This window comes from Mustela erminea, chromosome 10 (genome assembly GCF_009829155.1).
Source record: "Mustela erminea isolate mMusErm1 chromosome 10, mMusErm1.Pri, whole genome shotgun sequence".
Classification (NCBI taxonomy): domain Eukaryota; kingdom Metazoa; phylum Chordata; class Mammalia; order Carnivora; family Mustelidae; genus Mustela; species Mustela erminea.
The window spans coordinates 38565408-38591256 of record NC_045623.1 but is presented as its reverse complement, the minus strand read 5'-3'; the positions used below and the strand labels follow the sequence as shown (position 1 = coordinate 38591256).

General features: G+C 44.9%; 1 protein-coding gene across 5 annotated transcripts in view; it reads right to left on the bottom strand.

The window, feature by feature from the left end:
• Positions 1-2652: 2652 nt before the first annotated feature.
• Positions 2653-25849, bottom strand: part of MCOLN2 (mucolipin 2) — a 54870-nt gene continuing 31673 nt past the window's right edge. For all 5 annotated transcript variants that reach the window (XM_032301960.1, XM_032301962.1, XM_032301963.1 and 2 more), the window contains exons 7-14: positions 24746-24845; positions 19003-19115; positions 17630-17779; positions 16086-16187; positions 15857-15979; positions 7586-7792; positions 5840-5961; positions 2653-3502 (exon numbers count right to left, since the gene is read on the bottom strand). In XM_032301960.1, coding sequence (XP_032157851.1) covers positions 3466-3502; positions 5840-5961; positions 7586-7792; positions 15857-15979; positions 16086-16187; positions 17630-17779; positions 19003-19115; positions 24746-24845 — 954 coding nt within the window. In that variant the 3' untranslated portion in view covers positions 2653-3465. The remainder of the gene's footprint in view (positions 3503-5839; positions 5962-7585; positions 7793-15856; positions 15980-16085; positions 16188-17629; positions 17780-19002; positions 19116-24745; positions 24846-25849) is intronic.

Below are 25849 nucleotides of genomic sequence, written 5' to 3'. Positions count from 1 at the left end.
AGGTCCCACAAGACTTTGCTGAGCCAGGTCAGAGGTCATATGGTGCCTGGGTGAACATGCTAGAGTTTAGAGGATGAACTGTCCCCAGCTGCCTCTCTGTCAAGGGAAACACACGGAATAGAAAGTAAGCAAATGAGGCATGAGGGGAAAGTGAGCAACCCGGCATCCAACCTGCCAATGTACTCAGGTTCTCTCTTTCCTTTCATTAAATTTCCATCAGTTTGAAGACAAAGTACAATGCTGGGTTCCTAGCTTGTTCTGCCCTCACTCCAACTCGGCCTGTCACATTTTCCCTCCTGTGTCTAGAGCTCATGGTCCTTCCTCTAGTGCCTCCGATCTGAACACCATGTTCAGGGGTTCGTATGGTGTTCCTCGGTCTTACTATCCCACAAGAGCTGCTTCCTGTGTGTCTCACAAGTAATATTATTCTGGATTTTGTAGAGAGACTCCGTTAACATTATGGCTGGGATGTTCAAACTTGAAGTGAGGAGTAGCAAAATAAAATTTGCTCGAGTTACATGAAAACAAAGGTGAACATTGTTAAGAGTAAAGTGTGATCTAGTCATCCAAAGTTACCAAAATAAGTGGTGGCTACAAGGGAATCCTTCAGATGATGGGACTCATTGTCTTTACATACCACGGATCTTTGCAGTGGCAGGAACAATCCACGGTCAAGACCACAGCAGGAGTTCACCAAGCCCACTTCCCACAGGACTGGATGTGGGGTATTTCCACACTTAAAGTCCTAACTGGAACAGAGTCCACTAAAAGTGGGTGGTAGCTCATAACAAAATAAAGATCTTCCTGGCCAGCCGAGGTGAATAGATCTGCACACTTGTATACTATACTAGAAAAGCTTCTCAAAGACATAACAGTCACCAGGCACTCAGGAGCCATGCCCAGTTCTAGGCACTTCATGTTTGACTCATTTAATTCTCCTGGTCCCCATTGTACAGATGAGGAAATAGGCCCTGGGGGATCTGTCCAAGGAGACTCAGTAGGAAGAGGACAGGAGCCCAGGAAGAAGGGATGCAGACTAAACATCTTAACGTCTTCACTATTGTCTGATACTATGGAACCTACTTACAAACATGGCAGAAGAATCAGAAGGAAAGAATGGCTCAGGTTTCCATTTCAGTGCTGGATTTGCCCGAGTTCTCTGACATGCAAATCCTCTGTTGAGGTTTATCACCATCATTTAGAAGGACAGAGCTCCAGAGGAAGCTTAGACTTTCACTTGAGTCAGTCCAGATGGCTCCCACACCCAGACTCTTTCCTCCCACCCCCCAGTCAACAAGCTCCAGGGAGTAGCATCTGTCTGGGAGGGTCATCCTCAAGGGTTGGAGATCCCAGGATGAAACCAACAGAACCAAGGAGAACACATCTGCCACCTTCCATGATGGAACTCTCCAAGCGGAGGCCTGGTGGGAAAGAAAATCGTTTGCCCCAGATGTGTCTATGAGCAGAACTGTGAAAGCAACATTGTTCAATAAAACCCAAATGGATAATACCGTTGGTAAAATGGAAATCATTTAAAATTACTAAAAAGAGAGAAAACAAGGCTTCCATGGTTAGAGGGTAACCTTGAAAAAGTTTTCCTCCTGAAAGGGTTTTGTTTAGCTAGAGGGAAAAGAGAGAAAAGGAAACATGAAAGCCAATAAAAGAAAAACATGAGCACAGAAGACCATCATTCATCTTCTATTCAAATGGCTGTCACACAGCTACAGACTACAGAAGGCTTTAATAGCAGTTCAGAGACTAAATACTGGGGATATACTCAGAAGTGAGTGAGGGATCCAATTGCATACCTGATTCTGGAGTCTTGGGAATGACCCTAGAACTACCAGTTAAATGGTCCCTTAGTTTAAAAGTTGAACAGAACTCGACATTTTTCGGTAAGAAGTTAACTAAAATGTGGCGCCTGGGTGGCTCAGTTGATTAAGCATCTGCGTTTAGCTTGGGTTGTGGTCTCAGGGTCCTGGGATGGAGCCACAAATTGGGCTCTCTGCTCAGCGTGAAGTCTGCTTCTCCCTCTCCCTTTGTCCCTTCCCCGCTCCGCTCATGTTCTTTCTCTCTCAAACAAATAAAATCTTTTTTTAAAAAATAAAGTTAACTAAAATGATCACTTTTGCCAAGTATCTTGTGTGTAGAGTTACTTATTAATTTTAATGGTATTAAGTGAATGATTTTCTTGGCCTAGATTTGGTGAAAGCGGGGGTGGGGGGCAAAGGGCAGGGTATGGGAAAAGAAATCTGAAAGGGGCTTGGCAGGGAGGAGCAGGGAAAAAAGAGGGAGAACCTTGGGATGAGTGTCCTGCTTAATTCAAATTCTGTTCTTCTCTAAGAAATTTAAAATAGTTGACCCCTAAAAGATAGTGACAGTATGAGATAAATCCATGCGTGAAGTGATCTTACTCTTAAGTCATATATCATAAATATTTATTTATGATATAAGACTTAATATTTATCATTTATCATAAATATTTATTGAATAACTTCGATACATTAACCCTTCCTTCACTGCCTTTAAGAAAGTGAGAAATCCTATTTGGAGACCAGATAGTTAAAAGAGATATGATCTGAATTTTGCACTCAGTGGACATTAAGAAATACTACATTAAAACATTAAAAAAAATAGCAGCGGCTCCTTTTGTTGTGATAAAAATAAATTTATTTGGGGGAAAAAATACCATCTTTATTTGCTTGACAAGGGCAAATCACCACCATAGTAGAGTTCAACTGTTACAATGAGTGAGCACTGCTACAGTTCATGTCCACATGTCACATGAACAGTCAACACTCAGCACAAGTGACAAGGTCTCCAAATGACTGTTTCCAGTTTATCCCACTGACCATACCAACAGCTGCTTCCTGTCATGCTCACACACACCCACACACACACACACACACACACAAATAGGCCCAGACATGTCCACTAAAAGTGGTCTTTTTGTTGATGTAAGTGTGCTCTTTAAAAGGCTTACTAGTTCTCCAGCTTGGAATTTTTAACTTAGTATCACAACCAACCTCACTGCTGTGCACGCCATGAATTAACAAATGTTTTCAAATCCAATTATCACTTTCAAAACAAACACTTATTGGATGATAAACACGCATCTTTCAACACACGTTTTCAAGTGCCATTGTTTTTCCCACTCTGAAATTGATACTTTTTTCCATCCCACCACTGTGACGTCATAAAGTAAAGTCCAAAGCGGAATGTCATTATCACGGCTCTATTGCACTCATGCCCAGTAGCTGACTGCGGTCTATGCTTCATCATCCAAGTTCATAAAAGGAACTTTGGAACTTCAGTTGTGTTCAACCAGCTCACAGTCCTCTTTCCTGCTTCACCAATAAATAATTCAGTATTTGGGGGAGTGCTGGTCCAAGCTGTTCAGGGTCCCTCTGCATTGTCACTTGGTACAGTTAGGCCTGAAACTTGGTTATCTTTAGCAGAAGGCCTTTAGGTGACAGGTATCAAGTGGTCCTCACTTCCTTTCCTGTATCAGAAAGGGAGACGAAGAAAGAGAGAACAATGATTTCAAAATCTCCGAGAGGGAAGAAGACTCCTTCAGGTTCTAGAGCTGCTGAGTGTCACATGGAAGAGGAAGAAAGGCTAAGAAGGACAATGCACATTACTTTTGGTTTGAGTGGATGCCTTTGGCATATCTGAGGAGCTGTCCCTGTCCTGGGACCCCGCATCTCCTTATACTGACAAAGCCTCACTCGATGGCTGCAACAGATTTTCCCCCTCTACTGCTGTGGAGAAGGGAAAAGATCAATTCTGCATCTGTCCATCCCAGTAGATCTTTCCAAAGAATTACATCACATTAGAACTGGAAGACGTTTCAGAGGTCGTATGTCACAGGCTGGTGGCACCGGAAAGATCAGGAGGTTAAAGAGAGCTCAGGGGACACATTCAGTAACCGGTAGGGTCCAAAACAGAAACCCAGGTCTTCTGAGGATCAGGCTAGAGGCTCTGGCAATAATTTGAAGGTGAATCAGTCTGTGGTGGTCGCCGGACCGCTTGATTAAAAGAGTGTGACACCCATCTGTGCTCTGCAGGAGGCAGAGCTGTGATAGTTGGGGCTGTCCGTCACAGGCACCAGCGGGGGGTCCAGAAACCAACATTTGTGACGCCCTCAATCCCCAGGTTCCCTCAGTGAGCTGCTTCTCCCATATTTACTCTCCATTTATGGCTTCCCTCAATTAAACCATTCTTAGATTTGTAGCCTTTAAACATACGCAGGGGTGCTGAGTTTTTGATGGAGTCAAAGCCATCACTTATTCTCAGCACAATCCATTCCCTGCCTCAGTCCCATGACCTTCATTTACTCTCATCAGAGCCCATCCAAATCTGCCGAGGATCCAGACCTTGATCTGATGAGTCAAGTCAAACCGCTCTAGCTGACTTCACCCATGACCATCTTTAGTAACAGACACTACTGTTATCATTTTTGAGATCCCTTTGCTCAAAACTTTCAACATTTTAGTTCTTCAGTTGACTTCCTTGGTGGATGCCTTCATTCTATTTAATTCTTTCATTCATCATGACCAGCAGACCCTCCCCTGAACCAGCATCTTCTCAACGGCCCCTAGCACAGCATACAGAGAACAGTCTGCTGATACTGCTACTTCTTCTCAGCCCTCAGACCCAATCTGATCAAGAACTTTTCTCCTCTACCCCTTAAACCTTTTACTCATTCCATCTGGCTGCACAAGAAAACATTTAAAAAATCACCTGTGGCTTTTTGTGATGAACACCAAGGTCCAAAAACCAAACACCAAAGACTGACTGCTTACTTTCCAGAATTCACAATTACTTTCTCTGATGAATATTTTTTCTTTACAGTTAAATACACATGAGAAGGAGCAACTTCGCAAGACTTTTCTTATACAAGGTGCCTCCTGGGCAGCAGCTGTCTATTAGGAAAGTTAATTTCCCTTTATCTCAGCTCCTATGGCAATAATTTAATGCTCTGAGAGGAAGAAATGTGATTCTTAAAAACTTCACTTTCCTCAGAAGACCTCATTTCGTATTTATCAGACATTCTTTGGAAATGCTCAATCATATCATTTCAAAATCCCAAGATGCGGTATGAATTGATTAAGAGAAAATACATCTTGTGGTTTTAAGTAGCAATTATGTTCTTCCGTCTGCCTTCAGGAATTTGGTTTAGAGAATTCTCAGAAAACCCCGGTTGGGGTATTTTCAGTTAACAACCCCACCTCTGACTTCACATGAAAACAAACAAGGGTACAATCAAGCAACCTATCCTCATCTGACCTCCATTCTAGCCCCCAAAACACCACATGGAGGCTTTGCTGTTGAGGTGTAGACCTTTGCTTGAGTGTCCTACTGACATGAGCAAAGCTGGTCAAGGTAGAGCTACTGATGTGTGATCCCAGCCAAGGCCTCCTCTCAAGCAGGTTTCCCACTCTGCTCAAGAAAGGTTAGTTGTACCCAATATTGCAGCAAAGGAAAAGGCCTTTGACATTCCCAGAGCTGCACCTCAAAAAATAAGAGTTTGGACCTCTTACGGGGCCACCTCAGAGTTCACCTTCTTGACTTTAGGGACATAACTCATGACTTCCCTTTAGAGTCTCATAATAGCCCCAAGAGATTTCAACCATGTCATGTGGCTTTCTACCCCGTTTTAAAAGAAACAATTCATTTCTGAAGCCAGTTTCAGTGGGAGGAAAGAAAATGAAAGACAAATCATTTTCCACAATGAGCTGATTTCTGAGTGCAGAGTAAACCTTGGAAGAACTCTTTGTTAAGGCCATGGAGAAGCTCCTCATAGGAGCATGGAGACCTGACTAAACACCATACTAACCTCCTCAAGCAGCAGACGCACGACAAGAAGGCTGAGGACCCTTTCTGGTACTTCTCTTTGCTACTACATTCCTTCAGGAATTCCTGAAGATCCGTTTCAGGAAACCCATTCTGTTGGTATTTCTGTAAAAAGTACACAGTGTTGATACCTTATTTATAGAGCATGAGAAACTGCTCCCCTTGTCAACACATCAAGCCCACCTTGGCTAAAATAAAACTCTCCCACATTGCTAGCTCAGATCCAAGAACTGATATTAACAGTGATGCATCAATCTGTCAGTCCTAAAAGCCAAGCCAGGGCCACCATGGGAACAGAAACAATCCAAAAGTCCCAGAAAGAAAGCCATGACTGGGCAGGGGAGGGGCAGGTTAGTAAGGGGGATGAGGAAAATAGTCAAAAGTCTAAAATTTTAATGCTAATTATAAGACCAGATAAGATCTCCCCTTTCTCTTACTGCCAGTATAGAGTCTAGAGAGGAGTAAGACCTGTTTCCTCTACTTTTATAGAAGTTGGTCACTCAGTGGAGCAGAAGGCAGCAAGTTCTTCCCAGTAGACAAAAAGACCCTGCCTGAGACCCCGCTTGTCCCACGCTTCCAGAGGGCACCAAAGCTTGACCCACTCCCAGGACCACGGCCTCATCAAAGACAGGAACCCCCAGGGCAAGAGTGTGCAGTTCCCATCTCCATGCCCAGCGCTGCTACTGGAGCCAACCACCCATCCCCATGTGAGCACTTGTCTCCCCATCAACAGAGCACTCGGAAGCATTTCCAGTGGACGGTGGTCATTGCCATCGTTGTTGTCTTCTTCTTCTCTCTTTTTTTCTTTTTTTTAAGATTTTACATATTTGTCAGAGAGAGTGAGAACACAAGCAAGGGGAACAGCAGGCAGAGGGAGAGGGAGAAGCAGGCTCCCTTCCTGAGAAAGGAGCCCAATATGGGCTCGATCCCAGGACACTGAGATCACGACCTGAGCCGAAGGCAGATGCTTACCAGCAGAGCCACGCAGGTGCCCCTCAATGGATGGTCTTCTTCTGAATTAGTTTGAGTTTAAGAAGAGGACAAAAACCCCAAGGCATTGACATAACACCTCTAGGTGTTCAGATGCGAGTCCCAAAATGGGATTTTCCACGCATGACCCTCTGCTGTGGAAGGGCCATCCCACGAGGGGGCACAGAGCTTCCTGTGAGCTACAGAGCAACAATGCAGATCAGTCTAAAAGCACGCAGACCACAGGGTGGCTGAGGGAGGCAAGAGGTGAGGCAGCCATGAAAGCCTAAGCCTTTATCATCTCAAGGAAACTTGCCCCATGCTGATGGCCATGTCATGCAGCGTCCAGGCGTGCCTGCAGCTGGAAAGGCTGTCAAGGTGGCCATCATCCCTTATCGCTGAAGCTTATTATTCTAAGCTTAAGTTCCAAGATAGGCAGGTACAGCTGTCACTGTGGAGACTGACAGCCCAGCTCCCTGACTGACCACACTCAGCCCATTGGGACCCACATCCTTTCTCTTTTCCAGCACACCTCCAAACCAGTCCGCCTCGGTCTGGGTGACAGGGACAATGCCTGAAATGCATATGTGAAACTCACCACCAGCACCTACAAAGTTTCTTTTCTAGAAAAATCTCAAAATCCAAGTAAAAGAGTACTATTTTAAATTAAAAAAAAAAAAAAGAAAAAAAGCGTAGCATTTTCCTATGTTCCAACCCATACAGAATTTGATGTCGTTTTTTGGCAGGAAATGTGACTGACCTTAATGGTGTCGTAGGAATCTGTAATCAGTGCGATGAACAGGCTGAGGATCATGTATATGAAAAGACTGATGAAGGAGTATAAGTACAGGCGGCTGAACAGCCACACCAAGATGCTCTTCTGCTGGATTTGAGCAAAGGTCGCAAACATGTCATCGCCGTTGACCAGAGAAAACAGACACTCGGCAACTGTGTTCAGATCTTCAAACTGTAGGGGGGAAACCCAAATGAGTTTTTAAGAGGTATGGTCCAAAAAAGCAGGAAAGTATTGGGGCACCTGGGTGGCTCAGTGGGTTAAGCCTCTGCCTTCGGCTCAGGTCATGATGTCAGGGTCTTGGGATCAAGTCCCACATCGGGCTCTCTGCTCAGTGGGGAGCCTGCTTCCTCCTCTCTGCCTACTTGTGAACTCTGTCTGTCAAATAAATAAATAAATAATCTTAAAAAAAAAAGGTGGAAAGTATCTAGTTAACTTATTTTGTTGTTGTCTCTATTATTAGTACTCATTTTTATTTTTTAATAAAATGCTGAGCAGAGTGCCTGATGCGGGGCTCGATCCCAGGACCCTGATATCATGACCTGAGCCAAAGGCAGAGGCTTAACCCACTGAGCAAGCCAGGCACCCTCATTTTATTTTTATTTTATTTTTTTTAGATTTTATTTATTTATTTATTTGACAGACAGAGATCACAAGTAGGCAGAGAGGCAGGCAGAGAGAGAGAGAGAGGGCAGCAGGCTCCCTGTGGAGCAGAGAGCCCGATGCGGGGCTCGATCCCAGGACCCTGAGATCACGACCTGAGCCGAAGGCAGCGGCTTAACCTACTGAGCCACCCAGGCGCCCCCCCTCATTTTATTTTTTTTAAAGATTTTATTTATTTATCTGAGAGAGAGAGAGCACGAGTAGGGGGAGGAGTAGAGGGAGAAGCAGACTCCCCACTGAGCAGGGAGCTCGGTGCAGGGCTCCATCCCTGGACACCGGAATCCTGACCTGAGCCAAAGGCAGATGCTTAATGACTGAGCCACCCAGGCACCCCTTTTCTAGATGCTCTAAAATGAATTTTAGGAGCACCTGAAGGGCTCCTTTGGTTAAGCATCTGCTTTTGTCTCAGGTCATGATCTTGGGGTCCTGGGATACAGTGCAGCATCGGACTCCCTGCTCAATGGGGAGCCTACTTCTCCCTCTGCTCCTCCCCCTACTTGTGCTCTCTCTCTTGAATAAATAAATAAAACCTTTAAAATTAAATAAAAAAACATCTAGAATATACCATGATACCAAGAAAACATTATTCAAAGCTCTCCTCGGGGCACCTAGGCGGCTCATTTGGTTAAGCACCTGACATGATTTTGGCTTAGGTCTTGATCTCAGGGTCCTGACATCAAGCCCCTTGTCAGGCTTCTTGCTCAGCAGGGAGTCAGCTTCTCTCCCTATCCCTCTGCTTCTCCCCTTGCTTATACTGTTTCTAATAAATAAATAAATCTTTTTTTAAACTCTCCTCTGTGCTTATAAAGATAATCTCTTGATATTTTCTTCAGTTTTTTTTTCCTTTGCACTTTGTGTATATTGTTGGTCATATCATCTAACAGTTTGGGATCCTGATTTTTTTTTTCCTACTGAACATTTTCTTATGTTACTCACACCTAGAAAGCCTTTTTTTAATATAACAGATCATTTCTTAGATGTCAAACTTAACTATTTCCCTCTGGCTAGACATCCCGATAATGTTCACAATATAATAAAGAACAATGTAATAAACATTTCTCAGCACAGTATTTTTTCCTGTTATTGGGTCTCATCTGCCAAACTGCTTTCTGGAAGACAGCAGCTGCTGTGTTCTGCAACCAGCAGAGAGGGAAGTGTCTGGGACATAGCACCGGCTCAAGAAAGTTTTGCTACATGGAGGGTTTCACATTCGCCTTTCCAACTGTCAGTCCAAGTAATTTTAGCACATTAAAAACTAAAGATTTCCAAGGGTGGGAAAGTGTCAAAAGATGAGGGATCATGGTTTGTGCCTTCCAGGGGCTCCCCTGCTAACAGCGGACAGACCCTAACTTAGACATGTAGTACCCTGTGTACAGCTAGGGGGCGCTGTGGAAGGAAAGCGACCCTCAGAACCAGGGCGGGAAGGCTGGGTCGTTCACCTGTGAGAGGAGAAAGGTCAGGATTTACTCAGTAAACTCGGGAGAAGTAATGAGCTCAGCCTGGACAGCAGCCGGAGAGGCCTGTCTATGCCATGCTGAAGGGCCCCTGTGGTCTTTTCCACACTTCAAGCGAATACAGGCCATAACCTGAAACCAGAAAAATGCTTCATGTCGCAATAACATGATCTGATCTGTGTTCCTTAAAGGGAACCATGGCACTTGGAAGATCTAGAATGCGCAAAGCCTAGGAGCAGGGAGGCCAGAGACAGGGGTGTGCAGGAGCCCCGGGTTGCAAGGAATCTGGGAGAGACTGGGAGGAAGAGGAAGGTAGATGAACATAAGTCTGGGAAAGGACAGACACACCTAGGGAACTCTGTTTTCCCTGCGGCAAGTCCCAGGTGCCAGGGAGAAATGCTGCTATGAGGAGGTTAGTGGGAGTTCGGGAGTTGAGCTACGCAGCAGGGAATCCCACCGGAACCCCACAGGCAGCCATCCTGGCTCGAAGTGGTTGACAAACTATTGCTACAGCAACTACCAACAAACGGCAGGTGCTTAATAACGGGACATCTCCAGGGCCAGAGGGTTAAACATTGGCGGAATGTAAAAGCTCCTAAGGAACAATAATGACCTCAGAGGCCAAAGACAGTGAACACGTTCGTGTAGAGTTTTGAACCGGATTCTGTTCTGAGCACGAGATGCACATGTCCACAGAGTCCACATGGCTCTGGGGATAGCCCCGTCCCTGACAAATGTCTCCAGGGCGCCTCCACTCAGAGGTGGTGGTGTTATTTCACATGCCGCAAGGCAAAACCTCCCACCCCTGACCGGGAAACTGGTCTTTCCCTCTAATTCCCTGTTTCTATCAGTGACTTCTGTCTCCTATCAAAGAAACATTTACTCCAAAATAATTGAGTAATCGAATTGATCAGTCTTCCCTTGTCTTCAATCTTCTAAGGTCTGTCTGCTCCTAGGATGTCTGATCCGCTCCGACACCAGTACTTGGGGTAGACTTGCTTGGATTGTTACAGAAACCTCCAAGCAAGTCTACCCCAACCTCTTCATTCTGCAGTCCAAACTTCAGGAAAATCTAAACTTCACTGAACATAGCCTTCGGGTCATTTCTCTTGCTTAAGAATATACAAAGCTAGGATGCAAAGTGAAAATCCCAACCAAGAAGGCTGGAATCCATCTCCTTTTCACGTGGCCTCTTCCCCTCTCCTCACTGTCAATAGCGTCCTGCTCCTGTCGGCGCCCACACACCAGGCCCACTTCTTTCTCTTTTCCTCGTGGATGAGTTAGTTCTCTTCACCTGCTGGGATGCCCTCCTTCCCCTCTTCTCCCCCTCACCCCCCGCCCCGTCTGTGTATCCCATTACACCAACACTAAAGGGCTACTTCCAAGTCCACTTCAAGCCAGACCGCCCTGGTGGCTCTAGTCCCTTCCCTGGATCAGTAAGAACCACCGAGGAAACCAAACTTGTTTGTCTTCTAATCGGTTTATATGCTTCTCCATACCCCAACTGGATAATGCACACCACGTCCTAACCTCCCTGCTCCATGACTGAACCCACAGGGTAAAGCCTGTAACCAAGGGAGAGTACACAAATGTAGCCCACACAGAGATTGTGCCGATACCTTCAGGACATCAGCAACATCTCTGAGAAGCTCTGAAGTTGGTCTCCCCAGAGATCTGGAGGTAACATCCACGGGAGTGACCGCTTAACAATATGCAGATTATTTAACAGTAGGACGGGCAGTTCTCAGAGTAAATATTTTCCATCCCTACCAGCCTTGAGACAATGAAATCAAAGCTGGTTTCTACGAATGTGAATTACAGCTCTGCCGGCACCATTAATAATTCCTTTGGACTCTGGTCAAGTCCTTTCTTTAGTTTCAAGAACCCGTAACAATATGTACTTCGGGTTCCAAAAGGGCAAATGGGCAGTTGGTGAGTATGTATCAAATTCATTCCCCAGTCTCCCGTGCAGTTACTTGTATCAGCCTAGACATGACACCTGCCACAATGTTAATGTTATTCACAACCAGTGTAACTCCCTCTTCTCTATGCACATGAGACTTATTTAACCCACCAGAAATTTATAAGAGACACAATAAAGTTAAGTGATACACAGCTTTCCATTTTGCATAAGAAGTGGTTGTGAACCACACAGTCAGTTTTGGTGGCCAAACTGCACAGCAGGAGTGAACTTTAGTAATACCCAAGGTAAGGAGAAGAAGAGCCTCGTGGGCTTCCAGTCTAGAAATACTACATTTAGAGGGAATTGCATTGGTTCTTATGAAGTTGTAAGCCCCTAAAAAGCAGGTTCTATTATCTCTCTGTTCTTTGTTCATTAAAAAACTTGCTGAGCCTCTACCACATTCTACACGCCATGCTGGACATGGGGAATGCAAAAAGCAAGGAGCCACAGTCATTCAGGGAACTCAGTCTAGAAGAACCCAACAAGACTTGGTGTACACTTAGTAAATATTAAATGATTATTTCCATAAAGAGTTCCCCTAGGTTCCATGGGACCAGAGTGAGAACTTGAGCATTTGTTCCACACTTTGTGACTGAGCCACAAAGAACTTTCATTTGAATGAAAACCTAACCTACAGTGCCTTATTACGGAGAATGACATAAAAATTTGCTTTAAGAGCTGGTCCCGAGAACCTCATGCAACATTAGGTTGAAATATTTTAACTAGCTAACTGTTGTTTTGAATAAGAGAGGAGCTTGGTTTACAAAGAGAAGTCTTAAAAGCATGAGGATGTCATGTAGATTCTGCCCAACATCTACCCAGGCCATCAGCAAAGTCCCAACGATTTTTCAACAGCTTGGTCTTGTCGTTTGTAAAACGAGGACAAGGTAAGACTGATTTATTCTTCACAGCGAAAAAGTCCTCTGGAAATGGAAGAGCCACATTAGAATAATGTTCTTCCAACCCTCATCTTGAATTATTAAACACCAACAGTCTCTAGTCCTCCGTGCCCAGACATTTTGAAAGGATGCCGTGCCAAAGCCCATTAGGGCTGGGATCAGTGTTGGCAGGACACTGGTCCCTTCACTCCCTTTCAGCTGAACCACCAAAATCCAATGTCTGACGGGAAAGCAGGAAGCTGAAATATGGGAGGCCTGCTGCCAATCAAACTGCCGTGTGAACCTAGTTTTCCCGATACCTCCTCTTAGAGTGTTTGGTTTAAAGGAAGAGATCGCTTCCATACCCAAGGTTGCTATATTTTAGAAATCCTAGGAAATGCTTGCCAGGGTGCCCTGCTTTTCAAGACCTCAGGTCATTCGAAAGGTCTTCTGATTCAATAGATGCTGACAAAATCTAAAAACTCAGAAAGTTTGGATTAATTTGCAGGGGGAGGGGTGCAGGGGGCCGTCAACATTTTAAACTTCAGAGTCCACGAAGAAGAAGAAGCAAAGTAGAGAAGAAAAGCACAGAAGTCCAGAACAAGACTGAAGGTCTTCTGCTTCCACTAAGGCTTCTGCTGCATTAATTCAACTGTGCATTGCCCCAGTATATCGGTCTGGCTAGAGATGAAAGATAGATGCCATTGATGGACCTGCCACACAGCCCTTGTCTCTCTGCTCATCTGGGGGAGAAACAGAGGGCTGGCACTGAGAGGGAGCTACAACTCAGGAGGAGCCCTGTACACAACAGCAGCCACTAGCTACATGTGATGACCGAGCACCTGATCGATAGCAGCTAGTCCAGGCTGAGAGCTGCTCTCCGGAGAAGATACACACCAGATTCCCAAGCACCAAGAAACAGGGGGTGAACGGAGAGTCTCTCGATATTTTATATTGAGTGCCTGATAAAGTAACACACTAATATTTTGGATATATTGAATTAAATAAATACATAACTCAGTCACTTCATCGGTTTCTTTTCTTAATGTGGCTCCTAGAATATGTGAAAGGACAGCTGTGGCTCTCCTCTGGAGCTCTCGTATTTTTACTGCAGTGCTGTCCAGAGCACCCCAGTCTCTCCTGGATTCTGGAAAAGACAGAGCCAACGTATGAAAACACACTCAGATCCGCAAAGCGAATAACATCGTTTTCTTCAAGGTCGACACACTGAAGGAAATAGGACTGATTACACAGCTCTCCTCTCACAGATGAAATGAAATGCTCCTTTGTAAAGATCTGTTTTAGACAATACCAAGAAAACCCCTGCAGGGTATTGATCAAAGCACGTGTATCGGGGTCAGACAAACCTGGGTGTAAATCCTATCTCTGCTGTTTAGTAGCTGTATAACCTCGGGTAAACTAACATATTAAGAACCCTATTTTCGGTAAAAGAAATATAATATCTCCCCACAGGGCTGCTGGGAGGGTTGACATAGCAAAAGGTAGAGAACTTGGGCACTATATCTATTCGCATATAATGCTCGAAAAGGGTAGCTTTCTTGGCAAAATGTGAGCAACATTATCTAATCACCTTCCAGAATAATGGTAGGGTAAGAGAGATGGAGGGCAAAGGAGACAGAAGCACTCAACCTGAGGCCTTGGAGCCAGTGAATTGGAGATGCAAGTCTCATGCTCAGTGTTCATTCCACGCAGTGCAACACTGCCCTCTCGTGACAAAAATGTGGACAAGCATTCAGAGCAGGAGGCCGGCAAGGAAGAAAAATGTAAAATTTCCTAGGCACTAAGACAGTAAGTTCTCCAGATCAGAGAGATTATATCAAAGCATAATTTTTACTCATGAGTCACCTTTAAAGCAGTGGCATGGAAATGGAAGAGCAACAAGATTACCAAGATTTACTATTAACCCAGGGCTTGTCACTGTTAATTATACAGTTGCTCAAATAGTAAAATAGTCATTCTCTTTGGACATGTTAAATGTAACACTTACAGAGGAGAAAACCTGCCTGTGTGTCAAGGTACAGGATTTATTGTAGTATGAGAACACAGAAAGCTGGAACCTTGTGGACTACTCACTTTCTGAGTAGTTTGCAAACGAGATTTGATATTGTGTTTTGTTTAGTGCAACCATCTAGCTCCAGAATTAAGGGTGAGCTGTTCTATAAGCTTCAACACCACCCTTTGTGTGTTTACCTCTTTTCTCCTTACAGAGAACCTAAGGCAAGCCCAGTCCCTGGGCTGCAGAGATTAAATAAGAGCCATGCTTAGCATAGTACCCAACATACAGGCATCTGGTAACCGTGGTTACCAGTTATCATTGGTCATCGTGTTGTTTCTGTTGCTCCAGCTGCCTGAGGCCCATGGAAGAAAACGATAAAACGGAGTAATTCCTTTTACTTTTTTTTGTTTGAAAGCAAGGCCTACTGAATTTCATTTCCCGAGGCATCTATCAATCAAATTTATCATTTTAAAACTAGAACATCTGGGGGCGCCTGGGTGGCTCAGTGGGTTAAAGCTTCTGCCTTCGGCTCAGGTCATGATCCCAGGGTCCTGGGATCGAGTCCCGCATCGGGCTCTCTGCTCTACAGAGAGCCTGCTTCCTCCTCTCTCTCTGCCTGTCTTCCTGCCTACTTGTGATCTCTGTCAAATAAATAAATAAAATCTTTACCAAAAAAAAAAAACAAAAACTAGAACATCTGAATGTAACTTTGATGTCCCTGAGACGCAAAGCCCAAGGATAGTCTAGAATTCAGATACTGATCTTTCATAAGGCACATAGATGACTCTGTAATCAAAACCACCTGCAAAGACGTGTGATATCATTGTAATCCTAGAACTAAGATGGTCCTTTTGGGCAGTCTTTGTCTACCTTCATTCTCTCAATTAATGTGGATGAGAACCCTAATACTTTAGGTGAGAAGACTACCGTAATAATTTTCCTTATTTAATTTTCATTTTCAATACAGCGATCTCGTGTCCAAACAGTTCTCAGCTGGCGATCGGTTGGGTTACTATGCGCCCCCTGAAGACGGTCCCTGACAACTAGGAAATATATCCTCTCGTTACAGCTCTACAGGTCTTGTTTTGATATCCCAAAGTCACTGCAGTGTCCTGAAAAGGCAAAGAAAACCAATGCGAACATATGTCTTACTGACTTCGAAGGTACCTGCTGGCGCCAAGTGGGAAGCAGGGCAGCATGGGGAGCCCTCCTGGAAGGGCTCTGAGTGCCTAACGTGCAGCAGGAAGAATTGGGTCTACACACCTTGTCGTGATACGGTCCTAAGACAATCCAGCCACAGAACGTGTAACCCAGGTAGATCATACCAGCGCAAGCGCAGAAGCGAAGAACTTTGGGCAGCGAGGCTTGCATTGTTAAAATGAGCACCTGAAAGAAAAATCAACAGAATGAGGGGAATTCAACAGTGGCTTACCAGGACCCAGTGAAGAAATGAGTCTCAGTCCCCGTGCCCTACCCAAGGCCACTTGCTTACGTTATATGCTTGGAAGTACCCCAGGTATCTGATGACGCCAACCCAGACAAAAAGCGTAGACGTCCCGAGCAAAATGCTGCACAGATCGTAATTTGTGAGGTTCTAAGACATGAAGAAAAAAAAGACGTGAGCAAGACATTCCACTCCACTCAGCTTGTTAATCTCACTTTAATTCGAAAAGAATGGTCTTGGAAGAGAATGGACCGCCTGCTTCTCTCAGGTGACACCAAGCACTGTACACTGAAGGAGAAAATAGCTCAGTTCCAAATGTGTCTCTCATTGCCTCTCTGTATTTGAATTGGTTGAATTGAGTTTCTGTTCAAACAATATCCTGAAAGAGAAATTGCCTTGACTACTGACCCAGGCATTAAAGAATATAAGGTGATAGTGCTTGGTAAATACCAAACAGTACCACTCAGCTATTTTTGAAGGAAAGCTCCAACACAATTTGCTAAGCCAGTGCCTGCTCTTGAGGACTTCTAGGTCTCCCTGAGGAGACAAACACACAAAAGCACAGCTCTAACTTAATATAGTAAGGGCAATGAGAGCCACAATGCCTGGCTTGTCACAGTCGCTTTCCATGGTGTGACTCCAGAATGGAGCTGGGCCTGGAGGACAGGCTGGGGGAGGGGGAGGGACTGTAGGTCAACGGACAAAGGCTGAACAGAGACCCAAGGCCAAGGGTGGGCAGGATGTCCTGGTGAGGAAGACTGATGGGTTCAGGAGAGCTAGGACAAGGAGGGAAGCAGAGCAAGAGAATGAGGACCCCAGAGGCCACGCTGAAGGGAGGCCACTGCATCTCAGTGGGGGCCCTGTGAGGCAGTGGGTTTCCATACTTTGAGAAAAATGAGTCTGACAGTGGTGTGGATGGGTCTGAGGCATAGAAGGTGGAAGGCAGGAAAGCCAGTGCAGGGACTGTTGTAGCATCCAGGCCAGAAAGGAAGATAACCTGAAGGGAGCCAGAGTCGTCAGAGTGGAGAGGAGGGAGGCACGGTAGGTGGTCATGAGGTAAAGGAGGTGAGACCTGCCGGCTGGCAGCATACAGGGGGAAAGAGCCGGATGGAGGAGGCAAGATGGAGTCATGAGATCAAATCAGCTAACAACCACAAGAGAACATCAGGTGCTTGGTGATCACTCAACACTCCTACCCTGACTCCCCTCCCAGAGCACCCATCTGTCCTGGAGGGTCACTACTGGCTCCTGACATGTTTGGTTTGTGGGCCAGCTGCTTCTTCTGCAACTTGAAAAAAAAAAAAAAAAAATGAAGCCCACCCAAACTGTCAAGCTTCTCAAACTTCAGTTCCTATTCTGAAGGTGCTGCTGAGTCTCTGGGGAAGACTCGTAGGAATGTTACCTTCCACAGAACAATGGCTTTCACATGTTCCCTTGATGAGGAATGAAGTCAGAGGAAGCTTCAGTTATATGGATGTGGGAAGAGAAAATACGAGACTCAGAGAGTCTCCATAAGGATTTTATATCTCAAAGCGCCTGGGGTCACCCAGGAGGATGAAAAGAATTGAAGATTAAAATGCGTTGCCCCTCACCTTTGCTTTAATTTCCATTTTTAATATGGATCCAATTACTGTCATTAGGTCGCTGATAATCACCAGGATATACCATCCATTGATGAACTCCCACTGGTCGGCGTCACACACGCGTCGCTTGTACTTCTCCAGGAAGAAATCTAGAAATCTCTGTGGCGAACATTTTAAAAAGCATTTCTTATAAACCACACTGCCCTCTGGAAGGAGAAGACAGGCACAAAACAGTGCTCTTGCCTGTAAAGTGATGTGGCGTTACCTTTCCCAATTGGATGGAGCCACTTCAAGGGTGGTGGTTATGGCCCCCACTTTCTCCCATAACCTACCAAAGCTGTAAGTCAGCATTTCAGTACCTGCTAAGTTAACTCACACATCAAAGGGTTATGCTCTAATGCCAAGAGACTCCTGTCATAATACATAACACTCAGGACATTCCCAATATTTTGCCTGTTACCATCTCATTCATTCTGACAACCCCATGAATCAGGCCTATCTCCAGAACAGGGAACAGAGGCACAGAAAGGCTAGGCCATGGTCTGGACCCAGCAGCCTGGCTCCAGAATGTGTGTACATGATGGTGGGAGTCAAGATGACTCTCAATGATATGGCCCCTAACTCTGGCAGACCCAGGACCCTGACCTTGGATTCAGAATGTCAAGAGACTTGGGAGACAGGCAGGAGAAGTGGATATTTACAATATAAGTCAACAAAGGTCAAGAATAAGAAAACTAGAATGTAGACTATTTTCTTGCTCCAAATGGTATCCACAACAGATGAGTTCCTTTTTCCCCTGACCCCAGTCTGCATTTAATTACGTGCCACAAACCAGAATAAGATTTGTGGGAAGTTGAAGTATACATTCTAGAGAACTTGGAGGGTAAAAAAGTAAAATGAAACTCAGGAGAGAATTTTAAAACTATTTATAAAAATAGAATAAAGTATTTTATGCTTCATTATAACCCATTTGCCATGCCTCCCTGTCAAAATGAACTCTGATTTAAAGACAAAAGATGAAACCCACACATGCTATTACTCTGTTTTTTAAGATAGCTCCTGAATTTAAAAGGGTCTCTCATTTATTCTGGAAACGTTCAAAAGCTTGAGAGTTCACCACTGTGCACTTGTGCCTAGTAGCTCAGTTTTAAGCAGGATAATAATCTGATCCCACCAGACATGTCAGGAGCCCTTAACTCACCCTCCACACCTCAGGTTGATTAATGCCTTGGGGGGCGGGGGGGGGGCGGCGATCATTCAAAGGAATCCAATCTAGCTGAGAGCTCCAGAAAGGGCAGGATGACCCAACATCAAGGGTCCACTGTCTGGACAAACAGGGCGGAGGCCAAGAAGGGAGAGTGAACACTTGAACACACACTTACCTTGCGTAACCTGAAAGCTAGAACAATGGATCTTGTGCACAGAATAAGAGACGCCAAGCAAATCACAATGACAAATGCATCAAACACCAGGACATACTGAGTATTTTTCTGAACTGAGGAACAAAAACAGAATTCAAATGTCAAATTCATGTTACTTGGTAATAATTTCCAAACAGAATGGCAGTCTGAAGAGAAGTCCAAATGATAAATGCTTGAACATCAGAAACAAATAACACTGCATTCATTCAGAAGTCTTTACATAAGGTAAAACATTCCCTGATGTTAAGAACTGTACATTTAAAAACATATAAACTCTCTGCTACATGTACTAAAAATATTTTCAATGGGCTAGAACTCAACAGAGGGTGGTCCATTTGGGCTCTACTCAAAAGAGGCAAAAGGGACATACTCTTGAGTTCTTTTTCATAAAGCAAAAACACCAAGTTCTCCATCTATGAGGGAACAATTTTTTTAAAGATTTTATTTATTTATTTGACAGAGAGAGATCACAAGTAGGCGGGGGAGGGGCGGTGATGCGGGGGAAGCAGGCTCCCTACCCAGCAGAAAGATCCCAGGACCCTGGGATCATGACCTGAGCCAAAGGCAGAGGCTTTAACCCACTGAGCCACCCAGGCGCCCGTGAGGGACCAATTTAAAACACCACTCCACAGAATCTTGTTTCTGCTTCTCAACCTTACTGTGTACCTGACTAGTAAATAGTGCCAATCCAATGAGCTGCTTCTGCACATGGGGCAAAGAGCCCCTTGGAACGGAAGTAACAACAACAGTGACCACATTTTTGTGGTGGAATTCACTGTAGCACAGGGGAGTCTACTGCAGGAATATGCACCTGGAACCCCAGCTCCTCTGAGACCTGATGGCCGCATTCCCAACGCCTGTTCCCCTGCCCACTCCTGCAGCTTCGGCACCTGTCCCTCCTCTCTCCCCACCTTCTTGACCTTGAGGCCACACTGTTGTTCCTCTGTCCCCGCTCCTATCAGGTTTCCTTTCTCTCTTGCCTCAGGGACTTTGCAAGGGCTGATCCCTCTGCCTGGAGCAGGGCCCTTCCCACCCCTCAAGTTAAATTCTTTTTCAGCTTTGGGTTTCAGATGAAATATTTTCCTCCTCAGAAGAGAATTCCCTAGATTCCCATCCGTATCAGCCCCCTCCTATACTCTTTCAGAGCACTGTGCACAAGTACACACACCTTCCAAGAGAGCACATCAAGGGGCCCAGAGACAGGGCAAAACAGCAAAGACAGTCTTGGGAGCCTAATGAGCTGGGTCTGAATCTCAGGTCTGCACTCAGAAGCTGTGGAACTTTGGGGAAGTTGCCTCAGATGTCTCGTCCAAAAAAAAAAAAAAGGTAGAAAAAAAAAAAACCCTCCACCACAGGGCAGTTGTGAGGATGAAACAAGTTCATAGACTAAAGCCCCTGGAAGAGCCCCAGGGAAAGAACAGCATTTCCAGTGCTTCCTACTGGATATCACTGGTCGGTCTATCTTCCCCACCAAATGACTGACTCTAGCTAGGGAGCAGGGACCACATACATTTGCTCAACACGATGGTGTCTGTGCTTTCCCAATGCTTCAGGATGCTTACAGAGGCTTCCAAAGCCTCCAGAACATGAGAAAACTATTGCATAACCCAAGTTAGAACCCGTGAAGGTCTGAGCTCGTTACATGCAGAGGGAGAGAAGGCACAGAGCTGTGAGAGACAAGGTCTCCAGAGGGACGTAAGCAGTAAGAGAAAAGGACCATCCAAGAATGACTCCCGATTTTCTGTCTTGAGTAAACTGAGCTCAGTCTGGATGTTCACGACAAGAGAGGATGAATTGGTGGCAGTTAAAGCCATGGGTGCGGACACAGCCACTGAGACCACAGAGAGGAACAGAGACGAGGAAGGACGGGAGGTGGGGAATTGTGGGAGGAGCTGAGCTTAGGAAGTAGACTGAGAAGGGCCAAGGGAGAAGAGAATGGCACTGAAGACAGGCGACCTACAATGGGGCACTCCGGGGGGGCGGGGGGATTATAAAGCAGAGCCTTCTACAAAAAAGGCCTTTAACAAAAAGACCAAGTGTCCATGGATTTAATAATTCAAGGGCGTGAGCAACAGTGGCCAGTCAGTCTGAGGGCAAAACAGCTCATCCTGTGGGTTATGAGCAGAGCCAGCTAGGACATGTAGTTCACTGAGCGAATTACTGAGCCTTGCGAAGTTTTAGATGCCTCCCCTACAAAACAGAGCCTACTGTACCTTCTTCATGGGCTGTCAGGACACTGGGTGAAATAATCCGCGTCAAGTGCTTGTTAGAACAGCACTTAGCACCTAGCACTTACATTTACTTATGGCCGTTTTGTAACTATGAAGTTTTAGTTCTCTTGAGATATCGTCTGATGGGTAGGTAACAACATAACTTAACCAGAACCCAAGACTTTCTTTCCTTCTTTCCTTCCAATCCCTCTATCTATCTATGTCTGTCTGTCTGTCTGCCTGCCTGGGATGGAACAGAGGGAATAGGTACAGTGCTTGGGAAGATGGGCCTGAAAACCTGATGAAACACAAGGACAGCATCTAGTACTTTCCTTGCTGGCGTATAACCAGAACAAAATCTCTATGATTACTTGTGTTGGGTCTTATTTACAAATGGGGAAATGGAGGCCCATATCTAGAAGGATAAACCACCCACCCTAACAGACAAACCAGTCTCATATTCAGGCTTTGTTCTTCTTCTTCTTGTTGTCATATTAGCTTCAGACATCTTTTTATTTTTTTTTCTTTAATTCCAGTTGGTTAACAGGCTGTGTAATATTTGTTTCAGGTGTATGACATAGTTATATGTCAACACCCGCCTGGGTGGCACAGTTGGTTAAATGTCTGATCTCAGTTTGTCCAAATCTTGGTTTCAACTCAGGTCATGAAGTCAGGGTCACGAGATCGAGCCCTGTGTTGGGCTCCACACTCAGCGTGGCGTCTGCTTAGGACACTTTCCTTCTTCCTCTGCTCCTCTCCCCTGCTCTCTCTCTCAAATAATCTTTAAAAATCTAAAAAAATAAAAAATTTTGAAAAAAGAGCCCATTTCCTGGTTTGTCTGTCTCTCTCTCATATTTTGTTTTATCTATTGAAAAGACTAGTTGGTGTGCTAAAAAAACGAATTTTATGAACGTTGCAATTGTTTTCTTACTCCATTGAATCTATATTCCTGCCACAGGAACATTTCTTAAATTTTGGTTATAAAACACTAATCCAGAGAGATGCCCCTGCCAGCCTGGTTAGGGAAGTCGTACACACCGCCCCTCCTCCTGGAGGTCCTGAGGAGTCCTGTGCTAACTGCCACTTTCCACCTGAGGGCCTCTAACCCAGGGCTTCCCCTGCTTGCTAACTGCTCTTTCCCTGTGACACTTGGGAAATCACCCCTTAGCGGGGGATCTTGCCCACCAGTCCCTACCGTCTTCAGCCCCTCATACCCTCCTTCCTATGTTTATAAAATCCAGTTAAAGTGAAGATGAGTGGCACACTTGGGGATGGGTATTAGAAGTCATAAAAGGCAACGTGAGGTTTGTGTGTGAAGATGGACGATCCCTCATCACTCTTCCTGAGATAACACAGGTAATGGCAAGAGGAAGAGAAAAACCTCAGGGTAAGAATATGGACTTGAAGGAGCCTCAGAACTTTCTGGAAATAGCACATAGATCCCACGAGATGTCACCCTTGCCTTTCTCCCACTTTCAATCCCTCTACCAGACAGCTTCCATAGATGGGGGGGAAAAAAATCCACTTCCTAAGCCGGTTTCCAAACTTCAGCTTTTAAGGTTTTCACGTCACATCATGTAAAATTCATATTCTCCTAGGAACAGAATCTGGTTACTTAGGACACAGGTCTGGGAGAAAGATGAATGTTCATGTTTGTACTCAGTGGTCTGTGAGGTTTGTGTTTCTCCTCACTGGCCACAGAAGGGAGCCAGAGCTCTTCTCTTCTGAGAACAGGCACCAAAAACTCCCCAACATCTTAGCAGCCCTGTGGGGGTAAAGGAAACCAGGTTCTGGCAACACATTTGACCCACTAACTCTTTCGATCAGAATGACTATTCCAAACCACATTTCATGTGCGAATATGGTTAGCTTTTCTCACATTAAATAGCTGAATCTCCACTTGGACTTGCCAAATATGCATGTGATCTATGTGTTTCTTGGGGCGGGGGTGTCTCTGCTGGGAAGTAGGAACCACTTTCAAACAGAAAGAAACTAAAACTGTGTATGCTGATCAGAGCCTTGAGTCAGTTAATGGAAATACTAAAACCAAACCTTCAGAATCATTGGGATATATTATATAACCAAACAGCCCCGGGCCACACATAAATCTAGATTAAAATAAATCTAAAACAGTTAAAAAACCACAGGTATTTTACATTTTCTTTGGTTCGAATAATCTGATCAAAGGCAAATTCACTTCAACAAAACTGGTAAATTAAGAAATACTGACAAGGGACACCTGGGTGGCTCAGCCCACTAAAGTCTGCCTTTGGCTCGGGTCGTGACTACAGGGTCCTGGATAGAGTCCCACATCAGGCTTCTTGCTCAGCGGGGAGTCTGCTTCTCCTCTGCCTGCTGCTCTCCCTGCTTGTGCTTACTCTCTCTATCTCTGATTCCAAAAAAAAAAAAAAAAATTTTTTTTAAATTTTTATTTTTTAATAGAAAAGATACTGACAATCTGGGGCACCTGAGTGGCTCAGTCACTTGATTTCTGCTTGTCTTGATTTCCGCTCAGGTCATGATCTCAGGGTTGAGGGATTGTGCCCTGCTCTGTGATCAGTGGGGAGTCTGCCTGAGACTCTCTCTCTCCCTCCCATCCACTCACTCATGCTTTCTCCCTCTCTCTTTCAAATAATAAGTAAATCTTAAAAAAAAAAAAAATTGACTTCTGAAATTAGTAATACATTATGTTAATTCATTAGATTTAAATAAAAAAAAATACTGACGATCCACTATGAACACCATCAGGACCACCTCATTAAGAAGTCCCACATAACCCATTTTAACCTGTGGATGAAGAGGTGTCTTCTGAGCAACAACTGAGTAAACCACTCAGTGTTTGTAGAGGCTGCTCTCTGACCTCCGAGGTTTTGATCTCGGTCCATTGTCAAATGCTTGGCTCAAAGCATACCTTCTCCAAAAACCACTGCTGGTTTTTCTTCCTCAGCCTGCCCCCAAAGTTAACCATTGCTTCTTTATCCTCATCCCCTTCTATCTCCACCACTAGATTTCACAGGCATGTCAACCTCTCTCCTGAGGCATTTCCTTTCTTTTTCCATAGTGCCTAGCAATTACTGTGTGCCGACTCATGGTTTTGGTGTTTTCCTTGATGCAATTCATTTAATACTCACCATCCTGGAAGGTAGGTACTATCATCACCCTCATTTTATAGAGAAAGGTACTAAGAAAAAGAGAGGTTAAGTAATTTGTTCAAGATCACATGCATAGTGACTAGAATCAAGACCCAGACCCAGGCAGTCTGGCTCTAGAAATGGGTCCTAAGGACTGGGAACACACGGCCTCTCCTAAGACATGTGCAGTCAGCACCTGCTGAACAAAAAGGCAAAGCTCTAGGATATACCGCATAGGACTGAATGCTCAAGAGTCTTCTGGAGCTCTTTCTTCCCATCACCCCACTTAAATACCCCCAATCCCAAAATAAGGTGTTAAAAATCGTCCATGATCCATCATGAGCAAGGAGGTGACATACTTACTAGAACCAGATATGTTCAAGTCTTTACATTCTTCAATTTTAGCTTCACTGTCAAAATAGATCTTGATCTTGCCACTGTGAGCTTTATTGTCAAAGGTGATCTGGAGACACAAATGCACGGCAAGGTTATCGCCCAGCAGAAAGTATGGCCCACTGGAGCAACTCTGCTTCAAACACCACTGGCATTCACACAGCACACTGATTCCAGAACAATGATACTGATGAAAATGCCCCCGTCACATGATTCCTTCCCACGTTTCTGTTACTAATGAAGAAATAGGGCCCAAAAGGTGAACACGTGCAGTTCTAATGAATCACATTCGGGTTCAGAGAAATCTGAGAGTGTAACAACTAACCAGTCCTCGGAACAAAACCAAGATTCACCAGTCTTTGACAAGAGAACACACTGATCTCATTTACTATACCGACTGGAATTTAAAAGCATTTGCTTCAACTTAGTCCTTTGGGAATGAAATGTTAGGTCTACGCTAGGATGGAAATTATTTTTCTGTTTGCTTCAAACGCTACAATGCTTTCAGAAGTGACAAAGATTGCTCCCAGGCTGCAGGTTGAATTTAAGATTTCCAAACAGCCTCAACCTTCCACTTATGTTTCAGTCATGTTGTTTACAAGTGGAAGTGCAGAAGATCTTAAGGCTTGAGAGCAGTATTTGGGGGGCTTTCCCAAGGGAGGACAAGGCTGTGCATGCACCAGGGTTAGTGGGGGTGTCCTCACAGGCCACAGGCCCTGAAGTGGGGCTCGCAGGTCTAATTCTCAAGCCTCTTGTTTGGTTGGAGGGATATTCTTGGATTACACGGAGTGTGGCTCATGGGGCGAGATGCTGGGGCACCTGTGGATTTCATTACTGATCCCCTACACATGCAGCTCTACGAGCTCTCTGACTGTGAGTACTGGGGGTTTTTGCATTGTGTTCTATAATATGTAGGACACCCCAGGGAGATTAATCATACTCCTCTGTGCCAGAGACATTCTTCCTCACCACATGTCAAGATTTAGAATTACTTTTATTTCTTTGTGTACGTGTTTTCCAGGCGAGCTCTTCCACTAGGCTGTAAGTTTCCTGAGGACCATTGCACCCTGACAT